The 26,101-nt window shown below is 40.3% G+C and overlaps 1 protein-coding gene across 4 annotated transcripts in view; it reads left to right on the plus strand.

Annotated features, from left to right (window-relative positions):
* Positions 1–25,303, plus strand: part of NCKAP1 (NCK associated protein 1) — a 101,223-nt gene extending 75,920 nt beyond the window's left edge. For all 4 annotated transcript variants that reach the window (XM_073646782.1, XM_073646783.1, XM_073646784.1 and 1 more), the window contains 14 exons: positions 2,067–2,186; positions 3,659–3,798; positions 4,441–4,572; positions 6,863–7,081; positions 8,063–8,193; positions 8,523–8,620; positions 10,073–10,166; positions 11,766–11,848; positions 19,820–19,900; positions 20,139–20,232; positions 21,477–21,593; positions 21,694–21,803; positions 22,189–22,278; positions 24,270–25,303. In XM_073646782.1, the coding sequence (XP_073502883.1) occupies positions 2,067–2,186; positions 3,659–3,798; positions 4,441–4,572; positions 6,863–7,081; positions 8,063–8,193; positions 8,523–8,620; positions 10,073–10,166; positions 11,766–11,848; positions 19,820–19,900; positions 20,139–20,232; positions 21,477–21,593; positions 21,694–21,803; positions 22,189–22,278; positions 24,270–24,386 (1,626 nt within the window). In that variant the 3' untranslated portion in view covers positions 24,387–25,303. The remainder of the gene's footprint in view (positions 1–2,066; positions 2,187–3,658; positions 3,799–4,440; positions 4,573–6,862; positions 7,082–8,062; positions 8,194–8,522; positions 8,621–10,072; positions 10,167–11,765; positions 11,849–19,819; positions 19,901–20,138; positions 20,233–21,476; positions 21,594–21,693; positions 21,804–22,188; positions 22,279–24,269) is intronic.
* The last annotated feature ends 798 nt before the right edge of the window (positions 25,304–26,101 follow it).

Raw genomic sequence — 26,101 nt, forward strand, 5'->3', positions numbered from 1 at the left:
CTGGTATGCATGGCACCCCTCATCCCCAATCTTGGTATGCATGTCCCCTCACCCCCTCATCCTGGTATGCATGGTCCCCTCACACCCCAATCCTGGTATGTGTGGTACCCCTCATCTTGGTATGCATGGTCCCCTCACCCCCCAATCTTGGTATGCATGGTCCCCTCACCCCTCCAATCCTGGTATGTGTGGTACCCCTCATCCTGGTATGCATGGTCCCCTCACTCCCCAATCCTGGTATATATGGTCCCCTCACCCCCCAATCCTGGTATGCATGGTACCCCTCATCCCCCAATCCTGGTATGCATGGTCCCCTCACCCCTCCCCAATCCTGGTATGCATAGTCCCCTCACCCCCCAATAATGGTATGTGTGGTACCCTTCATCCTGGTATGCATGGCACCCCTCATCCCCAATCTTGGTATGCATGTCCCCTCACCCCCTCATCCTGGTATGCATGGTCCCCTCACACCCCAATCCTGGTATGTGTGGTACCCCTCATCTTGGTATGCATGGTCCCCTCACCCCCCAATCTTGGTATGCATGGTCCCCTCACCCCTCCAATCCTGGTATGTGTGGTACCCCTCATCCTGGTATGCATGGTCCCCTCACTCCCCAATCCTGGTATATATGGTCCCCTCACCCCACAGTCCTGGTATGCATGGTACCCCTCATCCCCCCAATCCTGGTATGTGTGGCACCCCTCATCCCTTTAACGCTGCACACACATACAAAAAATAAACACTTATACTCCCCTTTCTTTCCTGTGCTCCATCGCTGCTGTGTCCTGTTCTGCCGGAGGCTGGCCATGGGAGGAGTGTTGCACCGGAGTACGCGCATGCCCATACCGCGCTGTCTGGCGCCATTTTGCTGAAGATGCACTGAAAATGTGTCTTCAGTAAAATGGCGCCGAATAGCGCTATGCGCATTCTCTGATTCAGACGTGTCACTCCTGCCCCGGTCTCCGGCGAAGAGAGGTGCCGCGGCAACGCTCCTCCCGGTCAGGTAAGTATGGCGCCGGAGATCGCGGTATGCGTTCATTGTCTACGCATACCGCTATCCCCGGCGCCATACACTCCTCTTAGGCTATGTGCCCACGTTGCAGAAATGAAGCAGAAAATTTCTGCTTCATTTCTGCAAGTCCTCTCCCGGAAAAACGCATGCGGAATTGCCTTGCGTTTTTTCATGCATTGAATTAGCAATTCCGCTTGCGGAAACGCAAAATTAATGAACATGCTGCGAATTTTTGAACGCAGCATAAACGCTGCGGAAAAATCCGCAGCATGGGCATAGGACTTGCGGATTCTCATTGGGGACCATGGGGTGCGGATTACCAAGCGTTTTACAAGCGTTTCCGCTGCGGAAATTCCGCATCAAAAACGCTTGTAATCCACAACGTGGGTACGCAGCCTTACTTGTAACCGCTCCATGCGTTCTTCTGTCTAGAGCCAGACTGCGCGGGCGTGTCGCGCTTGCGCAGTCTATAAAGGCTTCAGACAGAGACACGCATCCCCGGTTATATTATAGATATATATATAGATGGCTATATCTATAGACATTTGACAGTCATCCTTCCTTCCTTTATGAGGCATTACAGATCTAAGCTGTACAGAGCAGGGTAAGGAATATTCCTTTGGCAGCTTTTAAATATACACTTTAATAACATTTTTTGCACATTGATTCTATGCATGCATGTATATGTGTTTTTACTATAGTAGATAAGTTAACTACATGCACAAGACGGCCCATATAAAGTCTGGACCCATTTAGCACATTGTTCGGCTGTTTCTGGCTGCTCCATAGGCAATGAAGTTAGCAGTAGCTCAAGTGCCCATCCATTACAACCTTCATATTCACAGCAGGTGTGTGGCGGGGGCTGAGGTCTCATGTTTCGACTGATTGGTGCAGCCCCTCTAATCAGATATTTATCACCTCTCCTGCTGATTATAAATGTTATTTGTGGGAAAACCCCTTTAAGAGACAATAATGAGTTTGCTTTGTCTTCTGTGAGTAATAATTTCTTAATTCAATACAGATGGCAGCTAACCGTGTCCTGTCACATTTCAGAGACATCACATTGGAGATCGCAGTCTGTCTCTATGTAATATGTTCTTGGATGAAATGGCGAAACAAGCCCGGAATCTCATCACAGACATCTGCACAGAACAGTGCACCCTGAGTGATCAGGTAATAAACTTTTTTATTTTTTATTGTCTTTTTCATTTTTACAATTTCGAGGGTGCTGGAAGTGTGGCCATGAATGAATAAGCCATTTTGTTAAAAATCTGCACAGTGTTTGTCTTTAATCCCCAAAGACATTGTTATTTAAAGAAGACCTTACATTAAATTTTTAATGTTGAACACATGATGTAATAGTGTCTGCAGCGCAGAATAATACGTTTTTTGTTTTTTGTTTTGGATTTTTTTTTTTTAATTTTGCCTCTTCTTTGCGAAAATATTAACAAAGTATTTGGCACCTAAACAGTTAATTTTTAAAGCCCTAAGTGGGCGTTACCAGAAAGATTTCACTGGGGGATGCCTGTACTCCTTCTTTTTGATGCTGACCAATCCTAAGCAGGTAACAACACAGCGGAAAGAAGATCACGCCGCCACAATACCTTAGGACAGGCTCAGTGTGAGACATGTATTGCCTGCAGAGTGATGATGTGCTGGAGCACAGACCTGGGTGTGAGTAACTGACAGCTTTCATCTCTCATCTTTGGCAGTCTATGTGGACTGAGGGGCAATGACGCAATGGTAACATCAACCAAATCATTTACCTTTTTTTTTTTTCGCTACAAATTTCCAAATTTTCATTTCAACCCTTAATTTAAAAGAACTTTACAAGCTGTAATCATACCGCCCTGAAGAATTATGTTACCAAGTCAATTTTACCGCACAGTGAGTATTACATAAAAAAAAAAAGTGACAGTTGGGTGTTTTGTTATTTATTACCAATTTCACTGCACTTGGAACTTTTTGCCCATTTTCCAGTACATTGTATGGTAAAATTAATGGTGTCATTCAAAAAGTACAACTCTTTCTACAAAAAGCAAGCCCTTCTACTCTAAATGTTATGGTTCTTGAAAGAGAAAACATTAAAAATGTGTATAAAATAAAAAAATAAATAAAAAGAAATTCAACTGGTCATTATGTGGGTAAAAGCAACAAAAGAAAAGTTTGAGAATTGTACTGTATGCTATGTATATAGATATATGTTGTTATAATAATAAAAAAAATATATATATAGATACACACACACACGCATATATATATATATATTATAATAAAAAATATATGTTCTAATATATATATGTTAGAATAAAAAAATATTTGTGTTATAATAAAAAATATGTATTTGTTATAATAAAAATTTGTTCTAATAAAAAAAAAAAAAAAATATATATATATATATATATATATATATATATATATATATATATATATATATATATATATATAGTGTTAGAAATAAATAAATATATATATTTTATTATATCTTTTACTTGCCCACTTTATTTCAGAATTGTATCTTGCTACTTGTTTCTCTTACGACGACTTGGCAAGTTAAATGTTGGGATAGAGTTGCCCACCTTAGTAGATCCTATTATGAGATGCTTGGCTTTCAAGAATTTTTTTTCTTCCTTATTCAACTTTAGCTACTGCCAAAACACTGTGCCAAAACAATCAGTCAAGCAGTGAACAAAAAGTCAAAAAAGCAGACCGGAAAGAAAGGAGAACCTGAGCGAGAAAAACCCGGGGTAGAAAGCATGAGAAAAAATAGACTTGTGGTTACAAAGTAAGAGTTTGTTTGTTTGTGGGGTTTTTTTTGCAATTAAATGTTGTGACTTTCTTTATTTTCCCACAATGGACTAAGACCTAAATAAGTGAGTTTTTCATTCAATGTTAAAAAAGAAACACCGCATTTCTTCAATATTTTGATCCCTCGCGGGCAGGGTCCTCGCTCCTCCTGTTCCAGTTGCCGTCACATTTTGTTCAAGATTATTGTAATAGTTTTTGCTATGTATATCCCCTTTTTCACATGTTAAGCACCATGGAATAAATGGCGCTATAACAATAAATAATAATATTTTCTTTTCTATGTATTTTAGGCCAAGCAATTTTTAACTACTTTTTTACTTGTGTCTGTTAAATGGATATAGTTATTTTGTTTTTGTTTTTTTCATTCCATTTTATTTGTTTTTTTGTTTGCACAGAGTAAAACCATGATTTTTTTCAATGCTAATATTTTCATTACTAGTAATTAACATTTATTTTGATATTTAACATGACCTAGTTTGTTGAATTGTCGGGACTGGTATTTTTCTCGAAGTTTACACTATATATACACCTAGACTGCCTGCTGATTATAGAAAAGATGGCTATGAATAAATCCCATTTTTTTACATAATCGTATTTATTTAATGTTTTTCCCTTCCAGTTTAGATAAGCTACATACTGCACTTTCAGAACTCTGCTTCTCTATTAACTATGCCCCTAATATGGCTGTATGGGAGCACACGTTCACTCCGAGAGAATATCTGACCTCGCACTTGGAAATTCGTTTCACCAAGTAAGTGTCGGACATCTGGTATGCAGTTCACTGTTTTTTTTATTTATATTTTTTATTTTTATTAACTACTCAGAGTAGATTTGCAGATCCATCAGATGTGTCACTTGCAAAAAAAATATGAAACGTGGAATTCAGAGGTTGTCTCCCGTCTGTCATCTGTTATATATGGAGCAGAGAGATGCTTGAGGTTTAGACTGGAATGTATCATCGGGAATGTAAGCGGAAGGCTAAGGAAAAAGCCTCCATTAAATAGATGAAAAGTCAAACTGTTTGCATCTAGCCCAATATTCTTGCACTTATAAATGCAGTGTCTTGCTATATGGAGCAAATATTTCTGTATAAAGCAATCTAACCAAATAACTGGTCATTAATCAGATTTTTTTTTTTTTGCCTTGCTCCAGAATTATAGTTGTGTAATAGCTACGGTATACGCTGCTTTGGAACATCTGTGTGTAGCTATTGGTGTGTGTTGGCCATCATATGAATCGCTACACTAGCAATTACAGTGAATGTACTTTGATTTTTTTTTCACAAGAATTTAGAATTACCCACCAATGTGCCAATATGAGCGAGAACCTGCAAATAAAAGTCTCTTATTTGTCCCTTTTCGTAAACTAAATGTGCATTATATATCGCTAATCAAGCTTGATTAGCTGTACATACAATGGTCCTATTAAACAGCAGGCGCACACCTCTCAATAAATTATGCACGGTGTAAATCTGGCATTCACCAAAATTTGCAAGTTGTATAACTGGCTAAGGCTCAGTAATAAATCCCCCACAATCGGTACTCTTTTACACCAGTTTCTTGTAGATCACGTGACTACTGCTCAGGCTGAATTGCTTCCGCATAATCATATACACGATTTAGAATAAAATAGATGGGGGGTAGTCCGGGCAAAAAGAAAAGTTTCCCAAGGGAATGGATCTCTAAAAATATAACAAACTAATTGATACTCGTCTATCGGCACCAGCCTGGATCCAATGCTCGCCGCTCTATGCTGAGATAGGAAGAGGAGACGTCACCTTTCCATCAGCAGCAGGATCGCTGCCACAGCTCATATTCTCATGCCGCACTGCTCAAGTCACCTAACTGCTGCAACCAATCACAAGCTGCAGCGGTCCTACTGCTGGTGGAATGGTGATGTCTTCTCTTCTTGTCTCAGCTCAGACAACAGAGTGGCCTGCTCTGGATCCAGGTGGGAAACGTTTTTTTTTCTTTTTGCCAACACAACCATTTTAGCAGAAATTGGAAAAAAGTGTGATTTGCTGGTTTTAATTAGTGTAAAGAAATCTAAGTAACATGTTATCCCTGGAAAAAGCCCGGATTAAACTGATTCACAATGTGATGCCTGTTGCAGGACCTGGGTGGGTGATGCATGGTGCCGGCCCCCTGAGTCCTTACACTGGGCACAATTCAGCAGATCCGTTTTGTCCAGCGTGTTCCTTATAGTGAGTGGTTGTACCCAACAGCTGCAAAAAGAGAATATTAAGTAATTAATTGTATAGGTAAATGCTAATGTTGACTAGTGCTAAGGGGATGCTAGACGTGTGGTACCTCTAGTACAGGCGACCGCTATGGTATCAGAATTATCGAACCGTCCAGGGTAATAACATCTTTATTTGATTTGCAATGACATGTAATTAACCGTCATATATAAAATTGATTTATTGTCAGCACCAATATCTTAATTTATTTTTTATTGCTGTCTAATGTACATAAAGATGCTTCCCTGTTTAGGTTTTGGGAATTATAGTGTGAGTGATTCCAATTGTAGTGTAATTCAGAACCCCTTAGATAATGGGGTTGAACCAAGTTTGGAAGTTAGTCCCTATCCAAAGGATAGGGGATAAATTCCCAATTACCTAGGCATTTGACAGCCGAGATCGCCACCGATCCCAAGAACCAGAATTCCGAAGACCTCCATTTGAATGGAGTAATGGTCGATCGTACGCACCTCCACTTCGTTCCTTCTCTGAGACCCCCGGATATTGCCGAGTGCAGCATTCGGCCAGTCTTTCGGCACTCCAACAAAAAATGAATGGAGAGGATGTGTGCATGATCTATCATTACTCCTTTTACATGGGACTCTTCAGAACCTGGGTCTCTGGATCGGTAATGGTCTCTGCTGTAGGATTCCCAGCGATCAGGACGTTATATCCTATCCTATGGAAGGGGAATAACTTCCAAACTTGGTGCACCTACAAGAGACGTATTTGGCCCCCAGTCGTGCTTAAATGTTGACATTTCTTTTGCAGACATTTAGCTAATATTTCCCTACCCTTACAGATCTATTGTTGGTATGACCATGTACAATCAGGCCACACAAGAGATCGCGAAGCCCTCGGAGTTACTAACTAGTGTAAGGGCCTACATGACGGTGCTCCAGTCAATAGAAAACTATGTGCAGATTGACATCACGAGGGTTTTCAACAATGTCCTCCTTCAACAAACACAACATCTCGACAGCCATGGAGAGCCAACGATCACCAGTTTGTACACTAATTGGTAAGTCCTTATGAGATGACAGTAAACCGGATAGGAAGGGAATCTCTCGACTTGTCACATCTAACGTTTTACATCTTAAATGGGTCTGTGCATACAGCGTAAAAACCTGTCCCTCAGCATAAACTTTAGGCTCAGGGTTGAAGGTATGTATGATATGTGCAACTTGTAGGCCAAAGGGCCCGCTGCTGTCTTATAAAAGTTAATGGTGGCTCTTATGGTCTATACGGTTAGAGAGGCACTCTGTTTTCTGATTGTCTCACCGGTGAGAGCCATGAATGAGGTGGTTTATGACCGGCACCCCGCAGTCATCAAATTAGCTGGAAATTGAGGAGCCCAGATACGATAGTTGCACAGGGGTCTGCAATTATTGACATTTTACTGTGACATCATAACGGGGAATAATTTGGGTACGCTCCTAAGATATTAGAAGGGGGGAAGCTTTTAGGTACACTAGTGTGACATTACTATTAGTTTCAATGTGGTGAGACTGGGGCAGAAATCATGCTCAGGGGGCCTCTGTCATTGGTGGTCATCCATAATGGGGCAATTATATATCACTACTGTTAGTAATCATCTCCGATGGCCATGGACCTTCTGTCATCTGTTTTTGGATGTTCTAGGCTACTGTAGGGCAGATCCCATTGGCTTCTGTAGGAGATGAGCTGCGGTACCTGATAATGGTGACTGCAGTGTCTGCAGCTGGGATGTTCTGGCCTCATACACTCTGCACTTACAGCCTTCGGGGGACCTGCAGACAGCTGATCATTGATGGTGTCTGATCTACACTGATCCCATAATGATGACTATTCGAAGGATAACCCTTTTAATGGGCAGCTAGAGCAGCTTTTCTTGCCTTTGGTTCCTTATATCTCCTCTTCCTGCTTTTGAAATGTCGTCCAATATTTCTACCAATAAATGATTTAGTTGATAATAAACGTCTCGCTTTCTATATAGCGTGTAACCTTGGTTGTATCCTTCTAGGTATTTGGAAACACTACTGCGGCAAGTTAGCAATGGTCACATAGCTTATTTTCCAGCAATGAAAGCCTTTGTAAACCTGCCCACCGAGAATGAGCTAACCTTTAATGCTGAAGAATACTCTGACATATCCGGTGAGTGAGAGGAGCTGCACAATTAGTGGGGGGCCGCTAACACCCTGAATAATGTGAGGGGTGGGCTTGGATGAAGACCATTCTTACCTCACTTGTGGAGGATATGAGCAGCTTTGGCATACTCTCCAGTGTTGGTTTGTGTTTTGCTGGAATATCACTACATATCCTCTTTAGCGCAGGGCAGTGGAGGACACATATATTTATTTCTATTATGGATCCAGAAATGTGTTTGTTTGACCACCATTCCTGAGCAATTTGTATACTTATCTTCTTGCGCGGCCTGAAGTTGTGTTTTCTGACCATAACCCTGCTGTTTGTATGATTCACAGAAATGAGGGCTCTCTCCGAGCTGCTGGGACCATATGGCATGAAGTTCCTCAGTGAAAGTCTAATGTGGCACATTTCTTCCCAGGTGGCTGAACTCAAGGTATTGCATCCAGAATGGCATAGCGTTATAAATTACCATACTTGTCGGGGGAGTTTATAGTTGAAGGAGATGGAGTTCTGGTGGCAGATCGATGTACATAACGGCGCACTCAAACAATTGTATACATCGGAGTGCGATCGGAACGGACTGGCCGGCGGCTCTCCCCACCCGAGTGTGACAGCTGCATAAAAATGCGTGAAGCTGTTATGCTCTGGTAGGGAGAGCCGCCGGTCAGTCCATGCACTGTGTTTTGATCTCTCTGCAATTTATACATCTGTTTGAGTGCGTCCTTAGATGCAATAGAAATTTTCTAAACCTATTATGTGCAGATCTGGACACTGGAAAAAAGTCTTCACTTAGGCCTCATTCATACGTCCAATTTTTGCATACGAGTGCAACCTGTGATTTTCATGGATGGGCTTTGTAGCTGTGATAGTCCACGGGACCATTCACATGTCCATGACTTTTCTCAGGATCAGCGGTCCGCAGAAAATCACAGATACGTGTCCACTTTTGGTCAGAGCATTGGATCAAAATCGGCAATGCAAATCTATGGGTCTGTGAAAAAAATCGGACTGCACTCGGATGACTGTCACAGTCAGTCACATAGAAGAAAGTGGAGAATTTTTTTTTTTTTTTTCCTCCACGTATGAGAAAAACTGATGACAACTCAGATCAAACTCGGATCAAAATAATCGGTCTGTTCTTGTATGTGAGAAAAACTGATGTCTGCATGATGCCTAATACTGATCCACCCACCTTCTCTCCAGTGTCCATCCCAGCCATGCTGTTACTTACTCTTGTATCATTGTGGCACCTCTGCTGTGAGTTTGGAATTCGGTAATTTGGTATAGTAGTTACTTTTTTTACTTTATTTAACCCTTTATATAGTAACTGTCTTAACTTTTATATCATAAATCAGTAGCACACGTGAAAATAAGCAACTTTGTAATATATCTTAACAGAGAAATTTGCTTATTTCTCTGCCAAAATTGATCCTTCATTATCAAAATTCTCAGGTAAAATCTGTATTCAATGAAGACTGACCTTTCCATTACTGAGCTAGGAGATGGCAGTGACTACTGATGAGATTCTTAGTAGATGGGGGGGGAGCAAGAGGCAGAACTCCTCCTCCTTCCTCCTCCCCATCCTTTCTAGATAGAATTTTATCCGTAGCAGCTGCCATCTCCTCGGCAGCTGATCTAGTAAACTATCAGTCTCAGATGTTGCCAAACTGTGATTGGAAGCATCTGGGAGGGAGGGATTAAAGGGCAGACCGCCAGAGAAGACTCTGAAGAAACGCCCAGTTGGACTGCAAAGCAGAGATTTCACATACTGTGCTTCAGAAGAGACGACCCATGTTCTCACTGGTGTCCTAAAGGATTAATCATCTTTTCACGTTCATTTTAGTGAACCAGGTCTGTTAAACAGATTATTCTCTTCACTTTGCAGAAACTTGTGGTGGAAAATGTTGAAGTGTTAACACAAATGAGAACAAGCTTCGACAAACCAGAGCAAATGGCGGCACTTTTCAAAAGACTGTCCTGTAAGTTATCACCATGAGGAGCAGAGAATTAATATTCTAGTCCCTACGGATTTAGTTCCCAGAATTGCTCTTACCCTTTGTATATAAATGTTCCAAGCTCAGGACAAGTTATAATGTAGTGGGATCACTAACAGAAAGTCTAGAAAAACATGTGAATCTCCCACAGTCACAATTTGGACCCCCTCATTGGTATTTGTTTTGTTAGATTGTAATTGGCCGGTTTCTTAAAGGGGTTGGTTTTCTGGGCAAAATAAAACTTTGCACAGGGGACAGGATATGTAAAAAGCAAGAAACTCCATTATATTCTCCTACCGGCACTCACCTGGGTCCAGCACATGCCATTCTGTGGCCTGAACAGAGACTGAAAGCTTTGATGTCACCATTCGACCAGCCGCTGAACCGCTGCAGTCTGTGATTGGGTGCAGCGGTCAGGTGAATTTGAACAGCATGTCATCATAAAACATTGATGATGCGCTGCTGAAGTCACCTGAATGCTGTAGCCAATTACAGGTTGCTGGCTGGAGCGACTGTGACACTACCGATGTTTGTCCCTGCATGGAGCGGCCTGGTCGCATCTAGGTGGGTGCCGATTGATGACTATGAGAGAGGTTTTGTTTCAATTCACATATCCCGCCCATTGGGCAGTTTTGTTTAATCTGGACAACCCCTTTAAATCTACATTATTTTGTTTATCCTGATGAATAATTTTTTCTATTTTTTTGAGGTTTTCTCTTGATTTTCATTTGTGCCTTATCCTTTTAATTTAGGCCTTTCTTAAAGTTTATTTTAAGTGTTTGCTTGTTTTTTTGTTTTGTTTTAAATGTTATCGTGGGCAGGGATTAATGCACAATTATGACTTTTTAAAACGTTGTTAAATTTTTGCGCAAATGTACTCCAGACTCCTGAATTTTTAATTATTTTTTTTTAAATTGCGCAAATTTTTGCGATATTTTTGACTTTAAAAAAAAAAAAAGGTAAAGACAAAACGAATAAAAGAGCCTTTTTATTTTACACAAAATTCATGAACAGTGTTAAAGAATTTGGCACAAAAAATGTCAACGGACGCCAACAGACAAAAAATAATAAAAATGCAAATGATAAATCGGACCCATATTGTATAGACAGAATACCGGCACAGCTGCCATCAATCCATCTACTGAGCTTGTATAACCTTGGTGGGAATATGTACCCATGTCTGGGGGAAGAGATTGGTGCTTTACATATTACTGGAAGGCTGGGCCATGTAGAGTAACTTTTGGGTATCTTCTCAGCAGAATGAAAAATGCATTCAATCCAGTGAGCCTTGAAAAATGTTGTTCTTATATTGATATTATCATGTCCGCAGCTTCCCTTTTTTGCCACAGTAATCACAAGATTATGAAGCGCATCTCCCATAGACTTCTATGGGGAGAACCTTAACCATATGAAAAAACACTGGTAATCCATTATAATGTGCTTTCATGTGTCTATTACTTATCAACGAGGGTAAAGTTGATGTAAAAAACACAACAAAACCAAATGTGACTTTAATGCTATTCAGAAAATCCCATTGTATTTGTCTACCTGGGCTCAGCGTGATCTTCTTCTTTTTCTTTGTAGCTGTAGACAGTGTCTTGAAGAGGATGACCATCATTGGAGTTATATTGTCCTTCCGCTCACTCGCACAGGAGTCCCTCAGAGATGTAAGAAGTCAATATTACTTTGTCCTTGTCATTATGGCTTTTCGTTTTAAATTCCCTAGTTTAAGACCAATCATAAAACAATTTTTAGATGGGTGTCCTACTTTAGGGATACTCACCTCTTCCAAGAAAGTGTGCGCGCGGGAGGGTTGACTCAGTACAGCACTTTTATAGAAATTAATGGGTCACATTTGGTTTGTTTTATCATTTTCATTCTTTGTAAATGGCTAACGGGACCCAATGCAATAGCTCATCATGGGGGCATCTGTTATGTGTACTTAGGAGGAAACATTTATGGAAGCAATCACATAGTCATTCCTATACGGAGTGGGTGTTACGTTGTGACCTGGAGTGCTTAGATCGAGGACTAGTGATTGTTTTTTGCCAAATACATAAATTACATCTCCATATGGATAACCTTGTGGGACCCTAACAGAACAGGGACGATCAGGCTTTGTCGGTGTATGTCCTACAGTGGACCTGACACAGGGTTGTGGCTTCACTGTGCAGAGTCCTAGGACCCTTGTTTAGGCACATTCAGTCCTTCCTTTGTGCTCCTTGAAGGCAGACACGGTGCTGGTGATGTAAGATTTAGACTTTTCGATATGGGCAGGTGTATAATTATGTGCTGTATGAGCTGCTGTTTTCTCACATACATCAAGCGCAGAACAGACTCCTCTTGACGCCTCAGCTGTTCTGATTTGACCCGTCCTCTAAAATATAACAGCTTGTGAAGTATGAAAAGGAATGCCCGTGATAAAGTTTCATGCTCGGGTGCCATTGTTTTGCTTCTTCAAGACTTCATGCAGCCATGTGATTACATTGAATATCGTAGCCTAATCGGATCCATTAAGAATTGGTTAAACTTTCATTACAATAACTGAATGCATAAACACTTGTTAAATGCTTTGTCCAGCCATTCATATACAGCTTGATTTAAAAAAAAGCATAAAACGTGCATCCCTTTCCTAATAATACAATATTGTCTTCCCTTAAATACCACCACTGGAGTGAATGTGGTTGAGCTCTAAAACCAAATTCCTGGGCAACGTCTTTAACGCTTACAAATTATCAATAGAATTAAATATGTGTATATGTATACATGTAGATCCAAAAATATTTGAACAGTGACACGAGTTTTGTCATTTTAGCAGTTTACCAAAACATATTTAAGCCCGTACTTATTTATATAACTGCATCTTGAAGTGTAGACTTGTTAATTTGAGGGTATGTACATCCTAATTGGAGTAAGGGTTTATGAATAACAGCTCTTTAATATGTAGCTGCCTCTTTTTAAATGGGCCAAAAGTAATTGGACAATTATCTCAAAGCTCTTTTAAATGGGCTGCATGGCCTTTTCCTTATTAATCCATCATCAATTAAGCAGGTAAAGTATCTGGAGCTGATTCCAGGTGTGGTATTTGCATTTGGAAGCTGTTGCTGTGAACCCACAACATGCATTCAAAGGAGCTCTCAATTGAAGAGAAACAGACCATCATTGATACAGTACAGACCAAAAGTTTGGACACACCTTCTCATTTAAAGATTTTTCTGCATTTTCATGACTATGAAAATTGGACATTCACACTGAAGGCATCAAAACTATGAATTAACACATGTGGAATTATATACTTAACAAAAAAGTGTGAAACAACTGAAAATATATCTTATATTCTAGGTTCTTCAAAGTAGCCACCTTTTGCTTTGATGACTGCTTTGCACACTCTTGGCATTCTCTTGATGAGCTTCAAGAGGTAGTCACCGGAAATGGTTTTCACTTCACAGGTGTGCCCTGTCAGGTTTAATAAGTGGGATTTCTTGCCTTATAAATGGGGTTGGGACCATCAGTTGTGTTGTGCAGAAGTCTGGTGGATACACAGCTAATAGACGTATTGAATAGACTGTTAGAATTTGTATTATGGCAAGTAAAAAGCAGCTAAGTAAAGAAAAACGAGTGGCTATCATTACTTTAAGAAATGAAGGTCAGTCAGTCCGAAAAATTGGGAAACTTTGAAAGTGTCCCCAAGTGCAGTTGCAAAAACCATCAAGCAATACAAAGAAACTGGCTCACATGAGGACCGCCCCAGGAAAGGAAGACCAAGAGTCACCTCTGCTTCTGAGGATAAGTTTATCCGAGTCACCAGCCTCAGAAATTGCAGGTTAACAGCAGCTCAGATTAGAGACTGGGTCAATGCCACACAGAGTTCTAGCAGCAGACACATCTCTACAACAACTGTTAAAAGGAGACTTTGTGCAGCAGGCCTTCATGGTAAAATAGCTGCTAGGAAACCACTGCTAAGGACAGGCAACAAGCAGAAGAGACTTGTTTGGGCTAAAGAACACAAGGAATGGACATTAGACCAGTGGAAATCTGTGCTTTGGTCTGATGAGTCCAAATTTGAGATCTTTGGTTCCAACCACCGTGTCTTTGTGAGACGCAGAAAAGGTGAACGGATGGACTCTACATGCCTGGTTCCTACCATGAAGCATGGAGGAGGAGGTGTGATGGTGTGGGGGTGCTTTGCTGGTGACTCTGTTGGGGATTTATTCAAAATTGAAGGCATACTGAACAGGCATGGCTACCACAGCATCTAGCAGCGGCATGCTATTCCATCCGGTTTGGGTTTAGTTGGACCATCATTTATGTTTCAACAGGACAATGACCTCAAACACACCTCCAGGCTGTGTAAGGGCTATTTGACCAAGAAGGAGAGTGATGGGGTGCTACGCCAGATGACCTGGCCTCCACAGTCACCAGACCTGAACTATATCGAGATGGTTTGAGGTGAGCTGGACTGCAGAGTGAAGGCAAAAGGGCCAACAAGTGCTAAGCATCTCTGGGAACTCCTTCAAAATTGTTGGAAGACCATTTCCAGTGACTACCTCTTGAAGCTCATCAAGAAAATGCCAAGAGTGTACAAAGCAGTCATCAAAGCAAAAGGTGGCTACTTTGAAGAACCTAGAATATAAGACCTATTTTCAGTTGTTTCACACTTTTTTGTTAAGTATATAATTCCACATGTGTTAATTCATAGTTTTGATGCCTTCAGTGTGAATGTACAATTTTCATAGTCATGAAAATACAGAAAAATCTTTAAATGAGAAGGTGTGTCCAAACTTTTGGTCTGTACTGTACATTCTGCAAAAAAATGAGAGAACTGGTGAGCTTGGGAATTCAAAAAGGCCAGGGCATCCACAGAAGACAGCAGTGGTGGATGAACACAGAATCCTTTCATTGGTGAAGAAAACCTCTTTACAGCATCCACCCAAGTGAAGAACACTTTCCAGAAAGTAGGAGTTTCAGTATCTAAGTCATCCATAAAGAGAAGACTTCATGAGAGCAAATATAGAGGGCTCACCACAAGTTGCGAACCATTAAGCAGCCTTAAAAATAAGCATTCACAAGACAGATGAAACTAAGATCAACCTGTACCAGAATGATGGGAAAAAGAAAGTATGGAGAAGGCTTTGAACGGCTCATGATTCAAAGCAGACGACAACCTCTGTAACACATGGTGGAGGCAGTGTGATGGTGCGAGCATGCTTGGTTTCCAATGGCACTGGGCCACTAGTGTTTATTGATGATGTGACAGAAGCAGCCAAATGACTTCTGAAGTGTAAAGGGCGATACTTTCTGCTCAGATTCAACCAAATGCAGCAAGGTTGATTAGTCAGTGCTTCACAGGACAGATAGACAATGACCCAAAACATACTGCAATAGCAACCCAGGAGGTTAAGGCAAAGAAGTGGAATATTCTGCTATAGCTGAGTCAATAACCAGATGTCAACCCCATCGAGCATGCCTTTCACATTGGCGAGCCGAGATCTCATTCTGTGCATGCGCCACCTCCACCGCCATTCTCCTGAAGACTGCCGGAAGTCTATCTGCGCATGCGCCGTCGCCATTCCACCAGCGAGAGCACTGCCCACAGCTAAGACGGCGCCAATCCGAAATTCAAATTATTGCAGCGGAGGGGCCGTGGCTGAGCCCTCTGAGCTGTTGACCCTACTCACAGTCCTGCCCACAACTCCCGCCCCGAAGCACTGACATTTAGCATTAAGATTTAACGAAAACCAGCATGCAGATTTTTAAACTAAAGGTATGAATTAAATTAGTATGACAGCGCCATAATGCCCATACCTTCAGTTTAACATGGACATTCCTGCTGACAGGTTTCCTTTAAGACAAAGCACCACAAAGGAGAAAACCCAGCGTTTGGTGACGTCCATGGCTTCCAGACTTCAGTCAGTCAATGCCTGCAAAGGATTCTCTAGAAAATATTTAACTTTACCATAAATAAAATGTTAATTTTTTATTTATCAAATGACTTTTGAGCCCCTGAAATGAGGAGGCTTTGTAGAAAAATGGTTGCGATTCATAAATGTTTCACAGCATATTTTTGTTCAACCCGTTTATTTAAACCTGAAAGTCTCCACTTCAATTAGGTCTCAGTTGTTTCATTTTAAATCCAAAATAATGGCCTGCAGAACTGAAATCACAAAGATTCGGTCACTGACCAAATATTTCGGGACCTAACTGTATGTATGTATGTGTGTGTGTGTATATAATATATATACGTGTGTATGTATGTATATGTGTGTATGTACACTACCGTTCAAAAGTTTGGGGTCATTTAGAAATTTCTTTATTTTTGAAAGAAAAGCACATTTTTTCAAAGAAGCTAACATTAAATGAATCAAATACTCTCTATACATTGTTAATGTGGTAAATGACTATTCTAGCTGCAAACGTTTCTTGTTTTTATTGCAATATCTACATAGGTGTATAGAGGCCCATTTCCAACAACCACCACTCCAGTGTTTTAATGGTACATTGTGTTTAACTGTGTAAGAAGGCTAATGGATGTTTAGAAAACTCTTGCACAAGTATGTTAGCCCAGCTGAAAACGGTTTGGCTGATTTGAGAAGCTATAAAATGGACCTTCCTTTGAGCTAGTTGAGAATCTGGAGCATTACATTTGTTTGTTGTATGAAACTCTCAAAATGGCCAGAAAAACAGAACTTTCATGTGAAACTCGACTGTCTATTCTTGTTCTTAGAAATGAAGGCTATTCCATGAGAGAGATTGCCAAGAAACTGAAGATTTCCTACTATGGTGTGTACTACTCCCTTCAGAGGAGAGCACAAACAGGCTCTAACCAGAGTAGAAAGAGAAGTGGGAGGCCCCGCTGCACAACTGAGCAACAAGACAAGTACATTAGAGTCTCTAGTTTGAGAAATCGACGCCTCACAGCTACTCAACTGGCAGCTTCATTAAATAGTACACGCAAAACTCCAGTGTCAATGTCTACAGTGAAGAGGCGACTCCGGGATTCTAGCCTTCAGGGCAAAGAAAAAGCCATATCTGAGACTGGCTAATAAAAGGAAAAGATTAATATGGGCAAAAGAACACAGACATTGGACAGAGGAAGATTGGAAAAAAGTTTTATGGACAGACGAATCAAAGTTTAAGGTGTTTGGATCACACAGAAGAACATTTGTGAGACGCAGACCAACTGAAAAGATGCTGGAAGAGTGCCTCACGCCATCTGTCAAGCATGGTGGAGGTAATGTGATGGTCTGGGGTTGCTTTAGTGCTGGTAAAGTGGGAGATTTGTACAAGGTAAATGGGATTTTGAATAAGGAAGGCTATCACTCCATTTTGCAACGCCATGCCATACCCTGTGGACAGCGCTTGATTGGAGCCAATTTCATCCTACAACAGGACAATGACCCAAAGCACACCTCCAAATTATGCATGAACTATTTAGGGAAGAAGCAGGCAGCTGGTATTGTATCTGTAATGGAGTGGCCAGCGCAGTCACCAGATCTCAACCTCATTGAGCTGTTGTGGGAGCAGCTTGACCGTATGGTGCGCAAAAAGTGCCCATCAAGCCAATCCAACTTGTGGGAGGGGCTTCAGGAAGCATGGGGGGAAATGTCTCAAGATTACCTCAGCAAATTAACAGCTAGAATCCCAAAGGTCTGCAATGCTGGAATTGCTGCAAAGGAGCATTCTGTGACCAAAGCAAAATGTGAAGGAGAAAGTTATTCTTTCTAATAAAAATCATTATTTCTAACCTTGTTAATGTCTGGACTATATTTTCTATTCATTTTGCAACTCATTTGATAAATAAAAGTATGAGTTTTCATGGAAAAAACACAAAATTGTCTGGGTGACCCCAAACTTTTGAACGGTAGTGTATATAATATATATTTAATGTGTATATACGAATGCCAAATAAAATAGACTGTAAAATAGACTTTTGGCATAAATGTTCCCTGTAGAACATAATGGGAACATTACTGGGTACATGAGTGTTAATAATCATATTCTCTGTACAGCGCTGTGTACAGGTGCATCTCACAAAATTTTAATATTTAATAGAATAGAATATTACATTTATTTCAGTTCTTCAATACAAAAAGTGAAACTCCTAATTATATAGAGTCATTACAAACAGAGTGATCTATTTCAAGTGTTTATTTCTGTTAATGTTGATGATTATGGCTTACTGCCAATGAAAACACAAAAGTCATTATCTCAGTAAATTAGAATACTTTATAACAACAGCTTGAAAAATGTTTTTAAAATCTGAAATGTTGGCCTACTGAAATGTATGTTCAGTAAATGCACTCAATACTTGTCCCGGGCTCCTTTTGCATCAATTACTGCATCAATGCGGCAATGTGGCATGGAGGTGATCAGCTTGTGGCACTGCTGAGGTGTTATGGAAGCCCAGGTTGCTTTGATAGCAGCCTTCAGCTCGTCTGCATTGTTGGGTCTGGTGTCTCTCATCTTCCTCTTGACAATACCCCATAGATTCTCTATAATAGATTCTCTATGGGGTTAAGGTCAGGCGAGTTTGCTGCCAATCAATCATAGTGATACTGTTGTTTGTAAACCAGGTATTGGTACTTTTGGCAGTGTGGACAGGTGCCAAGTCCTGCTAGAGAATGACATTTCCATCTCCAAAATGCTTGTGAGCAGCAGGAAGCATGAAGTGCTCTAAAATTTCCTGGTAGACGGCTGCGCTGACTTTGGTCTTGATAAAACACAGTGGACCTACACCAGCAGATGACATGGCTCCCCAACCCAAACCATCACAGATTGTGGAAACTTCACACTAGACCTCCAGCAGCTTGGATTGTGGCCTCTCCACTCTTCCTCCAGACTCTGGGCCCTTGATTTCCAAATGAAATGCAAAATTTTCTTTGCATTTGCTTAGTGTCAATGACTGCCTTCTGGACATCTGTCAAGTCAGCAGGTTTCCCCATGATTGTGGGGCCTACTGAAACAGACTAAGGGACCTTTTTAAACGCTTAGGAAGCCTTTGCAGGTGTTTTTTGTTAATTAGTCTAATTTACTGAGATTATGACTTTTGTGTTTTCATTGGCTGTAAGCCATAATCATCAACATTAACAGAAATAAACACTTGAAATAGATCACTCTGTGTGTAATGATATAATGAGTTTCACTTTTTGTATTGAACTTAAATAAATTAACTTTTTGATGATATTCTAATTTAGTGAGATGCACCTGTGTGTGTTACTTGGTCTTTGAATAAGCAAAGAATTGGCCAATCCGTCATCTTGTCATTGAATAATGGTCCGGTACCACTGCTACAACATGAAGTGTTAACTGAAATAAGATCCTAAACCCATCAGGGATGTCTTGCTCACTCCTGATAACCATTGCCTGTGGCATCTTGTGAATGAGTCATTGGTGCAGCTGAGAAACTGGTAAAGAGAGAGGAAAAGATGATGTCCTGGAAATGTAATGTTTCCCAGCGTTGCAGAATGCTTTCATCTGCCTCCAGTTTGTGATTTGCACAATGAAAACCCCAGACTGCCTTGTAGATCATGTCTGGTATTTTAGCTGATCATTGGAATTACCAGCTTATTAAATGCATAGTAAAATGTCTTATCTACTGATGCCTGGCATGCTGATATCTTCTTCAATTCCTTTCTCAGGTCTTATCTTACCACATTCCTTTCCTTGTAAGTTCTGTTGAAGACTTCAAGGATCACATTCCAAGGGAGACGGACATGAAGGTAAATTGTCCTACATCGGGCCCTGTTAGATCTCCCTGCTGTATGTTACACTTCAACCTTTCCTCAGTCATATTCACATACATGCAAAGACGTGGCATTGCCCCTGCTTTATTAGTACCACCCTTGTGCAAACCACCCCCACTGACCGTCTGAGGTTGCAGTGTTTGGCATATCTTACAGGGGCATTACTCTGGTGACCGATTTCCTTCAAAATACTTGTATTTATATTGTTTTATAGGTTGCAATGAATGTGTACGAATTGTCATCGGCAGCCGGGTTACCCTGTGAAATAGACCCAGCCCTGGTTGTTGCACTGTCATCTCAAAAATCTGGTATGTCGTGTACTACGCTGTTCTTATGAATGCCTATAGTTTCACTACAGTACTATAAGAATTGTAGGCATGCATGTGTGTATGATATATATATGTGTGTGTGTTTGTGTATATATAATATATACACGTGCGTGTGTGTGTGTGTATGTGTGTGTGTGTGTATGTATATGTATATATATATATGTGTATATATATATATATATATATAATTATAGTACAGACCAAAAGTTTGGACACACCTCATTTAAAGATTTTTCTGTATTTTCATGACTATGAAAATTGTACATTCACACTGAAGGCATCAAAACTATGAATTAACACATGTGGAATTATATACTTAACAAAAAAGTGTGAAACAACTGAAAATATGTCTTATATTCTAGGTTCTTCAAAGTAGCCCATTTCCAGTGACTGCCTCTTGAAGCTCATCAAGAGAATGCCAAGAGTGTGCAAAGCAGTCATCAAAGCAAAAGGTGGCTACTTTGAAGAACCTAGAATATAAGACATATTTTCAGTTGTTTCACACTTTTTTGTTAAGTATATAATTCCACATGTGTTAATTCATAGTTTTGATGCCTTCAGTGTGAATGTACAATTTTCATAGTCATGAAAATACAGAAAAATCTTTAAATGAGAAGGCGTGTCCAAACTTTTGGCCTGTACTGTATAATATATATATTTGTGTGTGTAGATAGAGACGCAAAATATATCTATGTACCAGTACAATGTGCCTGCATAGAAGAATGCTGTTTGGATCTTGAGGCAGAAAACATTCCCTCATACATAGTACTGCTAAAGTTTCTGTCTGCCATAGTAGAGGTTATAAATTTTAAAGAAAAGTGAATATATGAAGGCATCTACTAAGCCCCTACCTCCATTGCCCTGAGTCAGAGAATAGAGAGAGAAAACAGAATAAACATAAGTATCCTGAATTTCTATTCAAATAAACTCACATAGGAAAAAACACACCATTGGAAACTTAAACTTTATTTTATTATATACACCTAAAATAAAGGCATGCTGTTCTAGAAAACTGCACATTATTTAAAACGATAGCTGCCAGTTTTTGAGTTTAAAAAGTCAATGTACATTGTCCGTTCACATGAAAAGCTCTCATTATAGTTATTATGGGAATCTTCTATTTCCTCCTATTACGTTTAATAGGAACTTATAATGTGCTAGACGTGGCATCGTGCTTGCAGAACAGCAGATCTTTGAAATAGTTTCCTATTGATTCCCTCCAGAAACGATCAGTCCAGAGGAGGAATACAAGATTGCCTGTCTTCTCATGGTGTTTGTGGCAGTTTCTTTGCCAACCTTGGCCAGTAACGTCATGTCACAATACAGCCCGGCCATAGAAGGTATTGTAATGTAATCTCGCTGAGATCCAGTAATCCTGCAGACTGCGCTGACTAACCTCTCGGCTGTACACAGTCTTACCGGCTTGTTTTTGGTTCTTAGGTCACTGCAATAACATCCATTGCCTGGCAAAGGCCATCAACCAGATTGCCGCAGCCTTGTTTACTATTCATAAAGGAAGCATTGAAGATCGTCTTAAAGAATTCCTGGCTGTATGTATATATTTTGTCTTTTAGATATTTCGGGGACTTTCTCATTTATTTTTTGTTGTTTCGTGATTTGTCATCTGACTTTCTTATATGTAGAAAACGGATTTATAGAAGTTGGTAAAACTTGAAGTTTCTTGGAAACATTTGTTTGTATTTATTGTCTTGAGACCTCACCATCATATATTACTACTATGGACATTATAGTGAGAGGTCTTCTGCATTTAGGGCTTTTTGTGTCTTCATGACCACGCACTGCCTTGGGCGCATTGCATTCTCATGGGGTTATGTAATGTAGCGATGGATTATCAGGTGAATGTTAGGCATGATATCTGCTTGTGACGGTGTAGCACTCTACGACATCATCTTTCATTCTGTTATTTTCTCACAGCTTGCATCATCTAGCTTGCTGAAAATCGGCCAAGAGACAGATAAAACGACTACAAGGAACAGGGAATCTGTTTATCTGCTGCTAGATATGGTAAGTTAAGACGTAGAGAGATATGGCAGAACATTTGTACTATAGCCTTACTGTAAGCAATGAACTCTGAGAAGTTATTTTACCATGGCAGATTTCTTGTGAATTCACATAATGTGTAGAAATTAGTTTTTTTCTAGTGGTTTTGTTTTGTGTTATAGGAACAAAATTACTGTTTAATCCAAGCACAGGAGCTCGGTGCCCCGTTGGTGTGGTCGAACGTTTGAGAACCTTCCCAACTGCTTGTTTTGCATCCATCTCCACCCATCTCTTCCTTGACTGACAACTCTGGCTCTACAGGAGCAAGAGAATGGTGGAGATGTGTGGGAAGATTCACTGAAGTGTTTGGCCACGCCAAGGCTACATCAAGTGCTTGGTTTGAACATTTAATCTGTGCTGCTGCACTCCCTATAAATGTGGCTCCTGGCCCTTCCATTATTGCCGCTTCATAAGACTTAATTTTGGACCTCCAGCTGTTCTTAGTAGCTCAGTCCAAATTCATCTCAATGATAAAGACAACCAAAGCAACAAAAAAATCCAAACCCATATTGCAGGACAATGGCAGGTTAATCTATTAGTCTACACAGCAGATAGAAGAAGCTTGATGGTTGAACAACGATTGAGTGAACGATCATATGATGAACAGTTGGTAGATCGTCACAGCCATATACCTTTTAGTCCATGTTGGTCATTACAGGCACTGGCACTGGCTGTAGATGTTCATTGGGCAAAAAATGAATAATCTTTCTAGGAATACTCTAATATGTTCTTTCAGGAAAGATTTTTTTTTTCTCTGGTGGAACGACAATCTGACCATAACGTTAGGCAATTTCTCTTGATGCTGACGGTGTGCCATCAATCTGCCAAAATGATGGATCATTGTTAATTTTCAACCCAAGAAATTGGTTATTTTGGTCAACTGTAAATCCCCACCATGTACAATATATTTTGACAAGTGTTCAGCTCAAATAGGCAACTGGTCGTCATTTGGATAAGGCTTGATCTAAATAAGGCTCAGTATCACACATCCGTGTCTTGTGTCCGGAACGGACACATGAACATATATGAGGCTGCCCTGTTCAGGTTAGAAGACCTATTGTCTTTACACACATCACAGTGAAACATGGATGTCTCATAGCGGCAGAACTCAGGATTTTAAAGCCCCCATATACATTTGATTTACATCAGCCGAACCCACCAATATTAATTAGTTTGGCCGACAATCTAATTTGTATGGGGGCCCTGACATTTTATGTCAGAGGAGATAAAGATTCAGCATGTCTGATTTCGGACTGCTGATCCTTTAATTCTCGAAGGCCACAGCCCCACTATCAGTATTTGGTCAGTATTTTTTCTCAGGAGTTGGAGCCAAAACCAGGTGAGGAACAAACAGAGAAAAGGTATAATAGAAACAAGTCACCAATTCTGCATTTATCACCCACTTCTGGTTTTGTCTCCCTCTCCTGAGAAAAAAGACTGATAATGGGGCCGTGGCCTAAGAGATAAGCCGCGACCAGGGGATTCTGGTATTGGATTACGGAGAGTCAGGTGAGCGTTTAGCTTAAAGAGGTTGTCTGCTACTTTTACACTGTTGGCCTATCCTTAGGATAGGTCATCAATATCTGATCGACCAGGGTCCGGCACCCAGCAACCCCGCCGATCAGCTGTTATCGGTGTCGGCCGGCCTGAAGTACTTACTTGCCGATCTGCTGCGTCTACTTATAGTAGCCTCCGCAGGGTACTGTACATTTGCCTCCAATTCAAATCTATAGGAGGTGGATGTGCAGTACTTCCAGCCCCCACCAATAACAGCTGATCGGTTGGGGTGCCGGGTGTCGGACCCTGGCCGATCAGACGTTGATGGCCTATTCCAAGGATAGGCCATCAATGTAAACGTAGTGGACAATCTCTTTAAGTGTATGGGGGGTTTTAGGTTAATAGTGTTCAGCGATATTGTTTCCATCTCATATTGACCCTTTTGTATTCCCTAACAGATTGTACAAGAGTCGCCGTTCCTGACCATGGACTTGCTGGAGTCTTGTTTCCCATACGTCTTACTGAGAAACGCCTACCATGCAGTTTACAAGCAAAGTGTAACGTCCTCTGCATAAATATTTGCTCTCTGAAAACATGGCGTGCCCGAGTATGTATCGGCTCATCATCATCTTCTGAAAACTGTGGAGTACTTTTGCTTAATGGTTTGGAAAAGAAAATACAAAAAAAAAAAAAAACTGTTTTATGACTTAAAACTCTTTCCCCATTCCATTGTATTTTTGACCAGTGGTTTCTTTATGCAGTTGTACTACCAGATAAGCTTGGTTGGTTGCACTTCACTACAATATTGAAAAAAAAGAAATAAATAAAAATCGACAAAAAAAAAAATATATATATATCTTTAATAAATATAAAAAAGTTTTTGTTTCTGGACAGTTACTTGCAAAGAATCAAAACTAGAGGGAAAAAGACACAAACACTACTTTTTGGCTGTTTTGATATTTGATCATGCAAAATATTGCTTGTTTATTTCAAAAATGTATTTAGTGATTATTTTAGATGGTGGTATAGGTGACATACATCTGTGTGTAAATTATTTCATATAGGGAGAATTATAATCTGTACCTTTTATGTTCTTATCGATAATGGATTGGACAGGTGATTCTGTGATTTCTGTGAAGTAATTGCATCATTTGTTTTTTCCCTCCTCTTTCCCCGCGCCCCCAAAAGCATCTCCCTTCATATCCGAATAAAGCTAAGGAACACTTCTCGATAAGACAGATCTCCTTCATGGTATTTTAAGCAGCAGAAAATGTTGTTTGTAAAAAGCATAGTATAACTTTTTTTAGACTAATTTCCACAATGCTATGTTGGCATTAACATTACCATTGTACCCTGCTATATGGTATGAGAAGACATTCTTATGCATTTATCAAATGTTGATACATTGTTTTTCCCTTAACCACTTTTATATGTTTTAACTTTTTGAAATTCAAGTGTACCTTCCATAACATACAATAAACACTAGACTGTATCGAAACAGCGTCTGCTCGGTGAATACTCGATTTGTTTGCTTTTTTGGGCTGATGGATGTAAAATATGATGATTCTGACTGTTCAGGGGCTGTTTGTGTTGTAATCAACGGGCTTCAAAACTCAAAAGTATTTTTATCGTAATTTCATGGGGCCTATGAGAATGATTATTAAAGGGAATCGGTCTACAGGTTTTCCTTATAAAATCCGCTGCCCTTGTACAGCCTTTTAGAGGGAGCCTGTCATCCGCTCTAGCTTTAATAAACCGCCACCATATCTGTATTGCACACTTTTCCTGCATTCTAATAAGCCCTTTTTTGCTGCTTAGCGATTGCTGAAGAAATGTAAAATTATCTTTAAATCCTGCTTTAGGAATATGTAATACAGTCGATGACTAGTCGGGATGGGTGTTGATTTCCCAGGACTAATCCTCCCTCTCGTAATGTTAACACTCCCCTATGGGCGTGAGTGAGGTGATTTGTAAGAGGAACATCACCGACAATTCTTTGCAAATCTCTCGGCTGACGGAGTCCTGCTTCACTGCTTTTCTTTCTGGGCATACACAGTGCGCAGATGAACCTGGGGACTTCATTGCACAATCACTGGAGGAAGCAAAGCAGCCCCAGATCATCACTGAGTCATCGTCATGCTTTACTGTAGGCAGGATGTTCTTTTCATTGTTTCCCTTTTTTTTCCTCCTCTGGAAACTTCCAAACTCTGCTTCCTACTGTAGGAACATTTAATGCTTTTGAATATATATTTGTGTCTTGTTTTTTCCTGTTTGTGCAAGGCAATGATCT

Source organism: Phyllobates terribilis, unplaced genomic scaffold (genome assembly GCF_046119375.1).
Source record: "Phyllobates terribilis strain yellow unplaced genomic scaffold, ASM4611937v1 Scaffold_9__5_contigs__length_417890890, whole genome shotgun sequence".
Lineage (NCBI taxonomy): Eukaryota > Metazoa > Chordata > Amphibia > Anura > Dendrobatidae > Phyllobates > Phyllobates terribilis.